Source organism: Camelus bactrianus, chromosome 18 (assembly GCF_048773025.1).
Source record: "Camelus bactrianus isolate YW-2024 breed Bactrian camel chromosome 18, ASM4877302v1, whole genome shotgun sequence".
Lineage (NCBI taxonomy): Eukaryota > Metazoa > Chordata > Mammalia > Artiodactyla > Camelidae > Camelus > Camelus bactrianus.
In genome coordinates, this window is record NC_133556.1 from 17,654,079 (window position 1) to 17,669,717 (window position 15,639).

At 46.6% G+C, this 15,639-nt stretch overlaps 1 protein-coding gene and 1 non-coding gene across 3 annotated transcripts in view; one reads left to right on the top strand and one right to left on the bottom strand.

The window, feature by feature from the left end:
- PRKCB (protein kinase C beta) overlaps positions 1-15,639 on the bottom strand; it is a 297,660-nt gene that overhangs the window by 39,532 nt on the left and 242,489 nt on the right. For both annotated transcript variants that reach the window (XM_074346195.1, XM_074346196.1), the window contains exons 10-11: positions 15,012-15,185; positions 1,832-1,923 (exon numbers count right to left, since the gene is read on the bottom strand). In XM_074346195.1, coding sequence (XP_074202296.1) covers positions 1,832-1,923; positions 15,012-15,185 — 266 coding nt within the window. The remainder of the gene's footprint in view (positions 1-1,831; positions 1,924-15,011; positions 15,186-15,639) is intronic.
- Positions 775-885, top strand: LOC123618577 (small nucleolar RNA SNORA44). The gene has a single exon (XR_006727036.1). It is a non-coding gene; the product is annotated as a small nucleolar RNA SNORA44 (small nucleolar RNA).

Sequence of the window (15,639 nt, forward strand, 5' to 3'; positions counted from 1 at the left end):
GAAGGCTTACCATCGACCTTGCATCACTTTTGGTTATTATCTGACTAAATCGTAATACGAATCCTATGAGGCAGGTGCTACTATGACCTCCCTGTTCCGCCAATGAGGAAACTGAAGCTTAAGGACATGGAATAACTTGGCCAAGCTATATAGCAAATGACTGGCACAGCCAGGCTTGGAAACAGCATCTGGCTAAAGTGTAAGCTCTTCACGAAGGCCTGGAAGGAAAAAGACTGGCAGAGAATCAGAAAGCCCGGTTATACCGCAAAGGCTGGGCAGAGCTTTGGGGGAACCTTGTCAAGTGTTCTGACAATGTGTCAGGGCTCAATTAGATGTTAGAAGAAAAAGAAGAGCCAACCCATGAGAGGTGTGTCAAGACACAACCATGGCAGGATCTGGAAGCATGAGAAAGCAAACCCTACCAGAATTAGCGCTCACGACCTCGCCAGGGGGGCTGGGAGAGGGCGAGGCTGGGAGAGATCGAGGCTGGGAGAGGGCGGGGCTGGTGAGGGCGAGGCTGGTGAGGGCGGGGCTGGGAGAGGGCGAGGCTGGTGAGGGCCGGGCTGGGAGAGGGCGGGGCTGGGGGAGGGCGGGGCTGAACTGGACAGGAGCCAGCAAGCCTCTGGAGTGACAGGATGGGGCCCTGGATGAGCCCCGGGGGCTTTCTAGAGGGACCAGAAGAGCTTGGCAAACTCCCTAGGAGACGTTAGCGTGGCTGATCCTGTGACTTGCCACGTTCCTGTTCACCAACAGCAGGAAGAAACGGGGTGAGATTTGCGTTTTCTAAAAAGACTGTCTCCAACCACATGCAAGAGCAACTTGGAGAGACTCTGACAGCACAGGTCAGCGTCACACCTGCAGTTGCCACTCGCCTTCCCTATAAAATCTCAGGACCTGGGTCCAGCTGTTGCTATCAACTTCCACGTAGATGGGTGAGTTGGATCAACTTTTTGGTTCAGAACTGCCACGCTTTTTTTCTGCAGGTTGCCTGCTGGGGTTTTAACGACGGTGCCTGACACTAAAAGATATCAGCTTGTTGCTGGAGCCGAGCTCTAGAGTAAGTAAAGCTGTCTTCACTTGTGATTGTGGGTCTGCAGAGCTAGGGGAGAAACACCGTCATGGGAAGAGAAAACAGGCTCTTCTAAGTGGAAACAGTGATTTGTTTTGGCTAATGTTCATACCTGGCACATAAGTGACCGATAAAAGACTCTTGTATGTAAAAAAGAAAATTAAAAAAATAACAGTCATAAAAAGAAGAGACCGGCTGCCTTGTGGATGGACAGGGACAGAAAGGACTCAGCAGGGAAGACAGTTTCCAAAAACCCAGGGTCAGCCTCCCCATCCACGGAGCCACAGAGCAGAGCCGAAATGCAACTGGATCCTTCATCTCCCTGGAAAGAGGGCAGCTAGGAGGGAGAGTGGTGTCTGACAGAAAACATGAGCAGAGAAGATGTGGGTCAGAATTCGGGATCCGCCTCACACTATCTCTCTGACCTTGAGCAAGTTTCTAAAAACTCTCTGGGCCTGCCACATAGTACGCTCTCAATAAAACCCTGGCAAATGAATAAACAAAACCTGCAATGACATGCCTCGAGGAAGCTCTAGGGCCTTTCCTTATAAGCCAGGGGCAAAAATTAAAGCTTCAATTTCTTAGCTGATGTCAAGAGAGAAAGAAGTGTCCCATCGCAGCAGAACACCCCTTGCCCCTGGCCACGCATTTCTCCCGAAGAAGTGCAAGGTGTTCAAAATCCCTCTTCTGTTAAAATCCCAAAGGAACTAACAACCCACCCATTTATCCCAGGGGAAAAGCAGAGCGCGAGGTCTCACTCACACGGCGTGAGGTTCCTTGAACCGGCCTACTTGCTGGATGTGGTACATGAGGTCGCCACCGTTCACGTACTCCATCACAAAGTACAGGCGGTCCTGGGAGGAGAGAGCACAGAGCAAAGTCAGCCTCGATGGTTTCTTGGGTTCTAAATGGAGAGTGCGGACCAGCTGGGATTTAGGATCAAAACCACCAGGACTCCGTGACAGGCCCCTGTCTGCTGGCCCCAGTGTTTCCCCAAGTGGGGTATCTGTGCCCCGGGAAGTGAGCACATGCAATCTTTTTAAAAAGTTAATAATGCTAAAATAAATAAATAAATAAATTTTTTTAAAAAAGTTAATAATGCTAAATTTATATTCGTTTGTACTGGAAAATATAATTAGTACATTCATCGTGTGACTTAATGGCTATTATTGTTTAAGATACAGCTAATTTTAATAAAGAGCAGAGAATATTAAGTGAATCCCATTACAGGTAACAGCCGGCCTCCACGATGCCCTGCACCTCCCTGTGATTGTCACTGCCCAGCGTTCACATCCTCGTGCAGTCCCTTCCCACTCCGAACTGGACTCATGTGTAACCAACAGGATATTGTAAACACGACAGTGGGCGGCTTCCAGGACTGGTCCTGTTGTGAAATATATTTTGGTTGTATTTATACGTTGGGGTGGTGGGTCGCCATATAAAAGGAGGTTTGCTGTCAAAAGTCATGAAGCTGCTGTGCGGGGTTTTAAGCCCAGGAGTGGGGACAGCGGAGAAGTCAAGTCTGGGGCAAAGGTTCCCTATGAAATCAATATAGGATTTGAAGTCTTCTTCCACTGCTTAGTAACTGGGTAACAGTGGTTACTTAACTTCTCAAAGCTCCAACTTTCTCTTCACCTGTAAACTGGACATGATTCACCCACCCCACAGAGTAAGTACTAAGATGACATATGTAAGGTGTTCTAACACGGTGATGCCCATACGACAAATGTTTCATCCATCATTTAAAAAAAAAAATCTTCCTGGGGAGGCTATACTCAGTGGTAGAGTGCCTGCTTAGCATGTATGAGATCCTAGGTTCAATTCCCAGTGTCTCCATTACAATAAATATATAAACTTAATCATTTCCCCCCTAACCGAAAAAAAACAAGTAAAATTTAAAAAATCTTCCTTACAGTGCATACAACTTTTTCTTATATGGTACAGTCATATGTGCGTTTGTCAAATGTGGACTGAGTGTGTCATCACTACAATAACCACCATGAAGCAAAGCTACCATCATGTGAGCACTTACTATGTGACTAAGCTGAGTGCTTTATATATATTTATCTCATCTGTCTCTCTAAACAACCCAACATGACGAGCATTACCACTTCCCCTGGCAGGATTTGAACCCGGGCAGGTCGGTTTCAGAGTCTACACTCACCACCTCTTCAGGATTCAGCTTCCCGTGTGCAGTTCTGACCCTAGCTGTGATATGGATGTGCGGGTGTGTCCTCCCCTCCGGGAGCTTCCAGTCCAGGGGGAAAGAGCAGGGAAGTGGAAAACCATCCACACATCAAGAAGAGTTGGCAGGTCATAGGGGAGGAGCACGGGTTAATCAACCATTTTTGAAATGTCAGAGGACTTTCTCAGACAGACACTACTTCACCCTGTCAGCATCTCTAATGAGAGGCAGAGAGGGAGGCAGAATGATCACTTCTGTTCTCAGCGTCCAAAGCATATGAGATTTGCAAAAAGGTCACTTAGAAGTTAGTGGCAGAGCAGAGACAGTCAGCCAGAACTGCCGACACCCAGCCCTGGTTCTTTGGGTTTTTTTTGTTTTTTTTTTTGATATAAAACAAGCCTAAAAATAGCATCTGTCTTTGCTGCACGTTGAAGAGAACCAAAACACTTGCTTTAAAAATTATTTTTAAAACTAGCAGATGGCATCGGCCACAGAGAGAGAGAAGAAAGTAAGGGAGAGATTTCAGTTGCTTGCTTTCTGCTTGGAAGAACTCAACTTGCCCCCCCAAACTCATTAGTCAGAATCTCAACATCGGGGAGAGAACTCCACGGTGGGTAATGCCACGTTCTGTGGTCTGTTTCTACCACTAACTGTGTGCGGAGAAACCCTGAGCTCTGTGGTCTCTGAACTGTGCTTACTGTGGCTTCGGCACACCAGCACTTCAGCTCTTAAACATTAAAGCTGGCATTCTGCTGTCCATTTCATTCTTCCGGACAAACACTTAATGATGCCCACTCTAAGCCAGGCTGTTCTACTGCTAGAGATGCCGCTGTGAATAAGCCATGGTGCCCGATGTTAAGGATTCCCCAGACGAGTGAGACCAGATAAACCTCCAAATGGCAGTGTTTCCCAAAATGGGGTGGGAGGTAATTTTAGGTGGGCTATGGTTGCATATGTTTTTACCCTTACAGTTCTGTGTTTGTTTTAATGCATATTGTAAAAAATATAACTAGCACTTGAAGCCCCTGATTTTATGGCTATTACTGCTGGCGAGGAAGCATAGACGGCAGGGAGTTACAAAAGAGGAGATGGGAGGAAGGCACAGTGGCCCAGATGATGGTCAGCAGATTTGGTCTAGATCTGGCCATCAACCCAAAGTTCGGTCTTCTCACTTCCTGGCTTCAAGATCTTTACCACACTTGTCTAACTCATCTACTAAACTTTACTGATTTAAAAATATCGTATTAACTCTCCTTTTTTTTTTTTTTAACTTAAATACAGTTATTTCAACATTTTCAAACTTCATACCAAAGTCATACATGGAGATTCGTTGTCTCTGCAAAAAATATAAGGCTTATCTGAAGTCTATTAACTCTGCTTTGACCAGTCCGGTTTGGGTGCATCAATCCCTTAAGTGACTTATTCTGAAAACAAATGCAATTAATTTGTCCCTGTACTACCAAGTTCATCTCCCACTCCAAAGCAGGGAACATGAGAAGTTGGGAAACACTGCCAATGGCAACCCAGAGCCAGTCTTGAGCAGAGAAGTCAATTTTAGAACTTTTACTGAGCATTTATTTTTGCAAGTCATGGTATTAGGTGTTAAAGGGACACAAAGGATAAGAAGCTACAGACCTTGACCTCAGAGAATTCAGAATCTTGGTTAAAACAAACAGACAATGAACTCAAATCATAATCTAAGGTACAGAGCATTCAGAGAAATTGCACGGGAGGCACAGAGAGAGAGCCTGGGGGACTGCAGCTCACGAAATGGCCCTCCCCGCTGCCTCCAATTCTGACATAATTATTCCCCTCCCCTACGGTGCCCTGAAACTGGACTTTGCTCCCCACTTTTCCTATTAAATTATTCTAAGGCTTCAAAAGATCCTTCTGACAGTCAGACGCATTGGGTTTTAAGTAGGACCTATTTGCTGGCCTCTCTTACTTGGACATCAAAGCAGAGATGGAGTACCGACTGCAAGTCCAGCTTGGTTCTCTTTTCCAAAGAGGACTTGTCACGGCTCAAAACATCAGCTCTCATCTCTCAGGGCTGATGAATCTTGACTTCAATTTCTCTCCTCTCCCTTTCTCCTGAGCTCCAGTCAGCTCCAGCTGGCTACAGGACGTTTCTACGTGGGTGTTCCACTGTCAACTCCAATTAAACACTCCGAGAGGCAAGCTCACCATCTTTCTCTTCAAACTCGCCAGTCTGCTCAACTTTAAAAGTGTGTCTTCCAAACTGTTAGTGTGTGTGCTGCTATTCTTCATCACACACCGCCCCTGACCCCTCGGCATGAAACGACTTCCGTTTGTTTTAAATTTCCTTTCTCCGTTACCTCGCATATTCAATCAGTAAATAAATACAATTAAATATCTGTCTGTCCAAAGTGTCTCCCATCATGAAGTCTGGGGAATAGGTGATATGAAAACAAATGCATAAAGGAATAAATAATATAATATCAGGCAATGATAAATGCTATAGAAGCATTGCAGGGTAATGGGTTAGAAGATCATAGAGCAAGAGGAGTCTATATTAAATAGATAGAAAGATCTTCAAGAAGATCACATATCAGCAGAGAGCTGAATTAGGTGAGCTAAGAAAAAATTAAAAGCTCTGAGAGAAGGAGTGTGGTAGCCAGCATCCAATGTGACCTTTGCCTCTTGGTATTCATGCCCTTGCATAATCCTCCCTCACACTGTACCAGGATTGGTCTTTGTGATCGGTAAAATACAGAGGAAGTGATGGTGTGCAAATTCTGAGACTGGGATATAAAAGACAGTGCCACTTCCAACTTGATTTCCTGAAATATTTTCTAGGGAAACCAGATGCTATATCACAAGGACGCTCAAGTCACACTATGGAGGGGGCTACATAGTGACGAACTAAGTAAGGTCTCCTGCCAACAGCCGGTACCACCTTGCCAGCCACATGAAGAAGCTGTCTTGGGCATGGACCCGCCTGCCCCTAGTCAAGCTTCAGATGATGACAGCCCCAGCTGACATCTTATGGCAACCTCATGAGAAACTGTGATCCAGAACACCCGGCTAGACCCCTCTTGAAATTCTGATCCACCGAAACTGTGGGCCAATAAATGCTTAATATTTAAAAAAAAAAAAATCTGTCACTGCAGCATGCCAAATGGTTGAACAGAATTTCTCAAATTTGAGTGTGAGTACAAGGAGAGTCTGGTTTAAAACAATGACAAGATGGGGTGTGCAGAATTCACCTGGGGGGCCCTGGACAGCGCAGGGAGTTCAGAGACAGCATTATTGTTCCTCCAAGACAGCTGAAAGAAAGATGTGACACGATGCCCACGTGACTGCCAAGGGGACACCTGCCACTTTTAATAAGATACCATGGACAGAGAAAATCAACAAAGTGGGCAACTCTAAGAGCATGGATCCTGCTCTAGAGTGAGCTGCAGTAAGCGTTTATCTATTTAATGATCTTTAGTGATTTTCCAAGCTGGTCGGTGAATTAATCCTGCCTGTGAACAGATCCATCTGTTTCTCTCGAGAAGCTGTGCTGTTAAGAGCCCTTGCCGTGGCATGAGCTAGCCCTGGGTTCAAGTCCCATTCAGACTGCTTACTCAGTCTGAGACTTTGCATCAGTACTGAAACATCCCCTGCCTTCCGAGAGGGGTAATAATAGCTCCTGCTCCGTAAGGGTTTGCAAAGATGTCACAGTGATGCACACGGAGCTCATGCAAACTCTCAGAGCCACTCACGTGAGTGTGCGCGACCAAGTTCCAGGACAGGCATCACACACAACTCCTCTTCCTGTATTCTTCAGCCTAAGAATCACCACCAGATTCAGGCAACTCCATGATCCTCTCACTTTTTTAAAGCTTCCTACGCCTTGCCCTTCCACACAGACAGCAAAGTTCTCAAGGGCTAGCACCATTTCTCTTCTTCCTTGGAATTATGATTACTGAATGAGTATGCAAAGGCCATCATCAAGAAGGCAGAGGGAAGCAGGCTATGTTTATTGCCACCCGCCCCAGCTCTATACGCCTGGGTGGCATTCCCGGGTCCTTTCCCACAACTCAAGATTCTTGGATGCCTTTAGTTGCCTAAGACCCAGACACCTATCAAGCTCTCTCCAGCTTCCTCTCCTTGGAGGCACTGAATACCATGTTTATACAGGCTATGTCCTGCTCCAGCTGCTCCAGCTGGTCTTCTTGGACTCAAGATGACATCTCCCACCTGAAAAGAGCACCAATTATTCCTTCCCTGTAGATACAACACCTTCTTAAAGGTTCCTAGAATTAGTAGCCAGTTACCAGCTCACTGGGCTGGGAATAAAACATCTGACCTCTGCTGAACCAATCAGATTCTGTTTCCTGAGTATGAATTGGAAATCGGGGAATTTGATGGACAGGCACATGTTAGTAAGGGGCTCAGGAAGCCACGTTACCACAGCAGGGAAGAACAAAGTAAGGAGAAAGAAACAGAGATCTAGTCTAGAAAGTTTTGAAGTTACAGATTCTAATTCCTCACGAGGCTTAGGTACATCTTTGCCTTTGGGTTGTTTCCTTCATATATATATATATATTTTAACATCAGCTAGTTTGGAGGAGGGGGTATTCTGTCTCTTGCAACTCAACCATGGCTGACTGAGACCACCAGCAAGAGCTTCTTACAGCGACACCCTTACCATAAACCGTATCCTTGGATACTGCTGTCAACCCAGGGTTGACCCTGTTACCAGGACCCTCCGGGCACTCTCAGTGCTCAACAGGCACGCCATCAGGGGCCAGCTCTACAAGTGGAAGCATCCTCATCTCCCTCCCTGTTCCCTCCTGCATTCTGGGAGTCGATGCCCCTCCCAGCATGCCTTGCAGCGGAGTTCTCGCTGGGCCACGGCAACAAAATTTGGGGAGGAAGTAACTTGTATCCTTCAATGACTCATAAAATCTAATTCTATTTAAAAAAAAAAAAAGAAGAAGGGCATATGTTCAATTGAAAAGAAAACATTTAAAATAGATGTTTTGCTAAGGAGACTTAACTGCCTGTGCCCACTGGCAGTGGGGAAACTGCATGCATGTGCAGGGCTGACAATTGTCCCCGGGAAAAATGGCAAAAGGACTGGAGGAAACATAGTCCTTTTGTGCCTATGCGGCCAGGTGCCCCTGCAGCCCAGCTTGAATAATGCAGGTAGCCTCCATTTATTGTTTATTCTGCACTTTTAATCCTCACTTATTATGCCACTTGAAAGACGAAGTAACCAATATTCAGATATTAAGTGACTTCCTGGAGGTCACACAGCCAGTAATCACAGACCCGGATTTATTTGACTGAGAAGCTCATGTTTATCCCTTTGTGCTTCTAGAACAATTTGCCTAAACCCCATTCTCCTAAGACCAGTTCATCTAAAGAGCAATTCTGTAAAAATTCAACCCCCTTCTGATGGCTCTTGCATCCGTGTATTTGAGTAGCAACTTTTGCCATCTTGCGGCATTCAGTGCTTTCAAAGTGTTTTATTATAGACACTTCGGAATTAATAGAAATTCAAAACAAAGACAATTACCCACAGGCCCCTCCCTAAATCAAATCAGTCTGTGTCTCTGATTCTTTTCCATGTGCAAATTCAATTTTAACATATTCAGAATCCTCTCTTAAATGGAATTTAATATCTTACATTTTCTGTTAACATTGTGCCAGGCATATTTTCCAAGGATTTAAAAAATCCAGTTGTCTAAGAATATTTCTGATGTAACTTCGCTTTTCCCAGCAAGGTTTTAGAAATTGAATTTGCATCATTTTAAGAATGACAAAAACTGTTCTGTAGATTGGTGGGGTGTCCTTTCCCCTTTTTATCTATTCTGACCACCTTCAAGATTTTTTTTTTATTTTACAAAGGATCTTTTATCTTCCAAATTTCAAGTCTCCAGCAAGAAAAACATATCAAATTTGCAGCATGTTATAGAGATTTGTCATTTTTTTTTTAAAGGGAGCTGATTCACAAAGGAATTCTGGGTCATGAAACGCAAAATGACACTCCACTCAGGCGACACTGGCCTCCTTGCTGCTCCTCAAACACGCGGAGCATGTCCCTGCCTGGGGCATTTACACTCACTCTTCCTGCTGCCTAGAACACTTTGCCCCTGGGTATCCACGTGCCTCGCTCCCTCCTTTGCTCTGGTCTTTGCTCAAATGTCATCCTCATCAGAAGGACCATCCTCGATCATCCAATCAAAAATAGCACCTCTCTGTCTTCATCCGTCCATCTCTCTCCCCTTTACTTTTGGTCATTACTGCTTATTATCTGTCTCTCTTCTCTGCGAATGTAAATTTCCCAAGGACCAGGGCACTTTCTCTCTTTTGTTCATGTACCCTCACAGTGATGCAGCTGGGTCCTGACACATTTATGTCAACAAATAAACATCTGTTGACAGAATCAATAAGCAGTAATACCGTCTGCAGACTGGCAGGAACGATCTGACTTTTAGGGATGCTGGCTTGAGGGGTACTGCCTACTCTTGCCCAGCTGCCCCCACCTCTGGAGCATCCATCAGGGGGTCAGAGCATATGCAGCTCTACAAGGTAAGCGTCAAAACAGGGACGACCACTTGCATGGGCCTTCCTCCCAAAGGGGTGTGGCCCTCTTGCTCATGTGAACCAGGCTCACAGTGGATTGTTTCATCTATATGCAGGGCTCCCTAAGTTTGAAAATCACTCCCACCATAAAATCTTTCCAATCATCACAATATCCTTGTGGGGAAAGTCAGTGATTCTTTCATAGTAGAAAGAACACCGGGGAGGGGGCGTGAGGAAACCTGTCACCTACCGACTGCGTGACCTGAGCCATTTCCAGTTCCTGAGGGTCGGTTTCCTTTGTGTGGAGCTGTGGACAGTAATACGCGCTTATGGTGTTCTTGTGGAAATTAGATGTGATCACGAAAGTGAGGATAATGTAGAAACCAGAAAAAAGAACCTGGAGGTAAGGCAGAGGGCAGAACAGCAAGGCTTTGGGGTTCAGGGTTCTAGAATCTTGCAGGAAAAATCCCAGCGCCGCCCCTACCTACCATGTGGCATCACTCAAGTAATTTAACTTCTCTGAGTATCAGCGTGCTTGTCTATAAATTGGGGGTAGTAACAGGACCCACCCAGTCGAAATGACAGGAGGCTGAAATGAGAGGTTACCTGTGGGGCATGGAGCACGGGGCCTGACACACACTCAGGTGCCCACGGACGCCAGCTGGCGTCTTTTGTTGTTTTCATCATCCCTGTTAAGGCCATTTTGTTCACAGCTGAACAGAATGCACTAACAGAAGCGTGGGCTCTGGGTTCAGTGGGCCTGTGATCCTATGCTGTGTCTCGGGAAAATTACCCAATGCCCCAGCTCCTCAATCTTTTCACCTGCACAGTGGGATGACGGATCATCCCTTCCACTGCAAGATTTTTTTTGTGAGACTGGAATGAAAACAGAGTTTTCGAAGACCCCCACGACGGGAGATGCTCAGATGGAAAGTCGGATCCACTACAGGGCTGGGAGAGCCGAGGGATGAAGCCCCACGTGCTTTCTGGAGCAGGGAAAGGATGCGGTCAGGTCCGCTGGAGCCTGGAGGCAGGCTGGCCGCTGGCGGTTCCACCCCACAGGGGTCAGGTAACCCACACTCAGAAGACCTCAGAGTGTAGGTGTTAAGGGTAAAGCCCCTTAGAGCCAGGCTGCCTGCCTTCCAATCCGGGCCCTGAAATATGCTAGCTGTATGGCCTCAGTGCCCTTGTCTGCAAAGTGGGGATGATGTTAGGACCCATCCAAGGGCTGTCATGTATGTGGCTTAAGATTGTCGGTTTTGTGCCTCACATATAGGCGGCATTAGGAGATCTTTGAAATAAATTTAATTTATATAAAACTAATATATATATAAAAATATATTAAAAAAGCCAAGCAGAAAAAAAATTTTAATTGGCACCTTTCACTCAATGAGCATCTGCTGCTGAGTACACATGAGATGGGTGGGGTCCCTGGTGGGGCCCCTCCCCTCCCCTGCTCAGCTCCCCAGGGCCTCGTGCTTGGCATCTCCCCACCCCGAGCGAAACCCTGAATATTTAAAGTTACACATCCCCCACCCCAAACAATATAGCCCCTCGAGACAGTGTAACTATTTCATCTGATCCTCACCAACTAGAAAGCAATCTGTTCCACCCCTGGCCTGGCTGAGTTGGAGACTGCGAGTCAATTTTCATCCCCACCCAAGATGCAAACCCACGGAATGACATTCTACGCTCCCTCGGCCCTTAATCTCTCTTCCCCTGGCAGGTGACAACTCCTGGAGGGGACCGAGGATGCTGCACCACTTCCATGGACACCCAGGCCCTCCTCTCCAATTCCAGAGAGCATGCTGAGATGCAAGAGAGTGAGGTGGCTCAGAATTCAAAGAACAGCCTCAAATCCACTCCACTCAGCTATGTTTAAAACGGTAAATCGCAAATGAAGATATTGTACTTGCATGAATATCAGCCACAATTGACCAGTTTCCCTCCGTCTCAACACATCCAACTGAAATTGAAAACTGCTGTTCCGAGTTAGCGCGGTCTCTTCCTTGAGAACATGCTCTCCTTCTCAGTCTACTCACCATGGAGACTGTCCTTCATCTGATGATTGATGTCCGTGAGTCAATTTGGGAACCACCAATGGAGAAAAGGGCAGATGTGGGAATGAGAGCGTCCAGAGGCCTGAAAGTCTAGTCTAATCCTGTCTCTGTCACTACTGGCTTCATGTTTAGGCCTGATCTCCCCAAGGGAAAGCTAGAGATTGTGCTAGTAAGATATACCCCTTTCCCGATCTTTGCCGAGCCCCGTCTGATGTGAATTATTGCTCACTTAGTATTTTTCTTTACATTGATTCTATTCTTTTACTCAAAAATTTTATTTTAAAAGCAAACTTTGGAGCATAATAATGAATCAATTCATGGAGACTGTTAAATAACTGAAAAGAATCAAGCATCTATCCTGCCTTTCTTGAATAAATTGTACAACCAGGGGACCAGGCAATAGATGAAGGAAGCCTCTCTTTGTAACAGCATCCCAAGCAATGAATGAAAAGAAATGACCGAATTAGGGTATCACCATCTCACAATCCTTAATAAATTCATGGACCTAGGCCCGGAGCATCACTGGTTGCCAACATCACAAAAAGAGACAATCGGACAATATGTGCCTTTGGATGAAAAAACACACAGCCACCCATGGTCCTGCTAAAGGGCTCAAACCTGAGTCTGACCAAGCCTCTAGATCTAGCTACCTGATTTGCAGAAAACACAGAAGACAGAGGAAATGCTGGAGAGGCTCCCAAACCGCGCAATCAGCAAAATCCAGACTGTGAAAACGTTGTTGTGCCTAACGGTCCAGGATCTTTAGCAGATTAAAAAAAAAAAAAAAAAAAAAAGGCTGGAAGGAATGGAGAGGGAAATTAAAAGACACATCAAATTTCTAAAACCAGGAAGCAGTAAACTATCTTATCAAGAGATGATAAACCTTAAGTGATAAAGCTATAGAGACACGCAAGGAAGTCAAGCTACCATTTGGGGGGAGCTTGAGATTAGGACGTAGAGAAGCTTCTAGAGCGGCTGCCAAAATTCCTTCTTGACCTGAGAGATGTTATAAGGAACTTATCCTTGTAATAACTCATAATTAAAACACCTATTATGTATGCTTTTCTGCATTTGTTTTATAATATTTCAAAATTAAAAAATAGAACCTATATAGTGCTGTCACAAAGGGAAGAAATCTGTAAAAAAAAATTACTAAAACAAAAGCAAAACAATGACCTAGAAACTGCTGCTTGCCAAAGCTCATAATCTGAAGCTTAATCCTCCCTCTTCCTTAAAAAAGACAAGTGTTAGAAAGATGCCAAGGGGCAACCTAGCACCAAATGAAAAGACTCTCCTGGAGGTACTCAAAAGAACATAAAGTGAACTGAAAAGAATGTCATGTAAAATACACGCAGCACCCAGAATCGCCCTTCAAACTACCTGGGACCATCCTGCACGGTGGTGCAGGCTGTACACGCTGGCGAATATGATTCCAGCTCTTACTCTGCCTGCAATGGAGCTCACGGTCCCTTGTCACCACCAGATCCCAACAAGGGACTGGTGGGCCAAGGCCCCTGCAGGGAATGCTGTACCCATTTTCCTAGAATGTTCCCTGCCTCCATGGTCTGTGGTAGGGAGACCGTCAGGGGTTTGGGGAACTAGCCCCAGCAAAAAGTCACCCCTCCACCAAAAACACGATGTCCCGATGGCGATCAGGCGACAATCTGCAAACCTGCTCACCGCTGTCGGCTCTGTGGTCACAGCTTCTACTGCGTTGGTTTGTAATTATCCCTGTGTCTGTTTCCTTTGCTCTAAGACCATAACCTTTTCAGAAATAGGACTTAGCGCACCCCGCTCTATTCCTCAGCACTTGGTCAAGGCCAAGGCCGATGCTGAACGTTTGTGAAGTGGATGACCAACACTGATGAACGTTTATCAGGTACCAAGCACCGTGTTAAATGCTTCTCATGTGTTATCTCATTTCCTCCTCACGGCAACCCTGGACGTCGCTACTATTATCGCATCCATTTTACAGATGAGGAGACTGAGGCCCGGAGAGGTGTTCCCAAGGCCACTCAGCCAGAAAATGACAAAGCCAGGATCTGAACCCAGGTCTCTCTGACCCCAATGTACATCAGGAGACTACCTAGAACAGGGAAGGAGCCGGGTTCCAGCTCTGCACCCTTCCAGTTCTATGCCTGGTGTGTGGTCTGCACTGAGAAAACCCACCCCCAACCCAGTTCTTGGTCTTTCAAGGCTGGGGGGTACTCAATCTAACTTAGCAGAGCACAGGATGTGACGTCCAGGAAGAGAGGAAGTCCGAAGCTTTAAAGCACATGCAATGTGCAATAGCGTCCCATTTCACGTGGGGGAGTTGGGCTGTAAAATCAAGATGTAAGGTGAGAACTGGAAAGAGTCAAAAAAAAATCTCAAAGCTCCCTTAAAGCATCTTCAAGACACTAAGCCTTTGGCCCTTGGAAGCTCCCAAAGCAAGAATTAAGTTTGTATCTCTTTGCATTTGGAATCTGCCCTGCCACCCTTCACGCCTTAGGTAGAGACCAAGGTCTAGTCTGAACAGGGAAAAGGTTACTTGAAGGGACATCGCTTACTCTCACAGATAAGAGTTAGAATCACAGTCAACAGCAGATGGTACACAAATGCCCTCCTCTCTTCTTAGGAGCCTGGCTCTGAGCTCACTAGCCCCTGCCCGGGCTGTGCCCCCTGCCCCGGGGTTCTCTGAGGGCTGTGTTCCCAGGCAACCCCTCCTCCAAGGTCCACGTAACCTGCAGCATGAACTCATGCATTTATCCAAAGGGTCTGGAGGGCCGACCGCAACCCTCCCGGGGGCCCCATGAAGACCTTTGTACTCATTCCCAGCTCTAAGTCCTGCTGGTCCATCTCATACTGTGAGACTGAAAGTCCTGAGCTCCTGTCCTCAAGTCACCTCTTGCTGCCAGAGGGAGGCCCCGCTCTGTTGGTTATAAAACCAATTGCCTGAGTTCCTTTATCTTTGTTGAAACAGCATCTGCCTCCGGGGAGCGCACTTCTCAGCGTCAACCTCGGAAATTCTCCGCAGCGGTCCCCGGGCCCAGCAGCTTCCTGGCTCTAGGATGGCAAGGGCCCAGGGGTCTCTTTGGGGTGGCCGCTGCTGGGACAGCTGTGGCCAAAGCCTGGCGAGCCCCAGAGGTGGAGTGGCCCGGGCCCCTGGACAGGTTACCATGGTCTGGAAGCAGGAGTGGAGCTGCGTCAGGAACGGCGGCTTCCCGGCCAGGGCCAGCACCCGCTTCTCCACCATCGTGCACTCCACGTCGTCGTCCTGGATGACCACGTCCTTCTTCAGGATCTTCACGGCGTACAGCTCATCGGTGCCCTTCCGCTCTGAGAGCATGACCTGGGGAAAGAAAAGGCAGGTCAGCGCCGTCGAAGGGGCCAGGGGAAGGCAGCTGAGGTGCATTCAAATCTGCCCCAAGCTGTGTCCACACGCCCTGTGTGGATGCCGATCCGATACATGACATTTCCCACAGACTTCACACCCAATAAAGAGAGGATGGCTCCCAAACAGAAACAGACACACAGACAGAAAACAAACTTATGGTTACCTGGGGTGGTAGAAGAGGGTGGGAAGGGATAAATTAGGAGTTTGGGATTAGCAGATACACACTACTATATGGAAAATAGATAAATAGCAAGGGCCTGCTGTAGATCACAGGGAACTACCTTCAGTATCCTGTAATAACCTATAATGGAAAAGAACCTGAAAAGAATCTTGTAAAAACCAATAACGGGAAAGAACGAATCGAATCACTTAGCTGTACACCTGAAACTAACACAGCATCATAAATCAA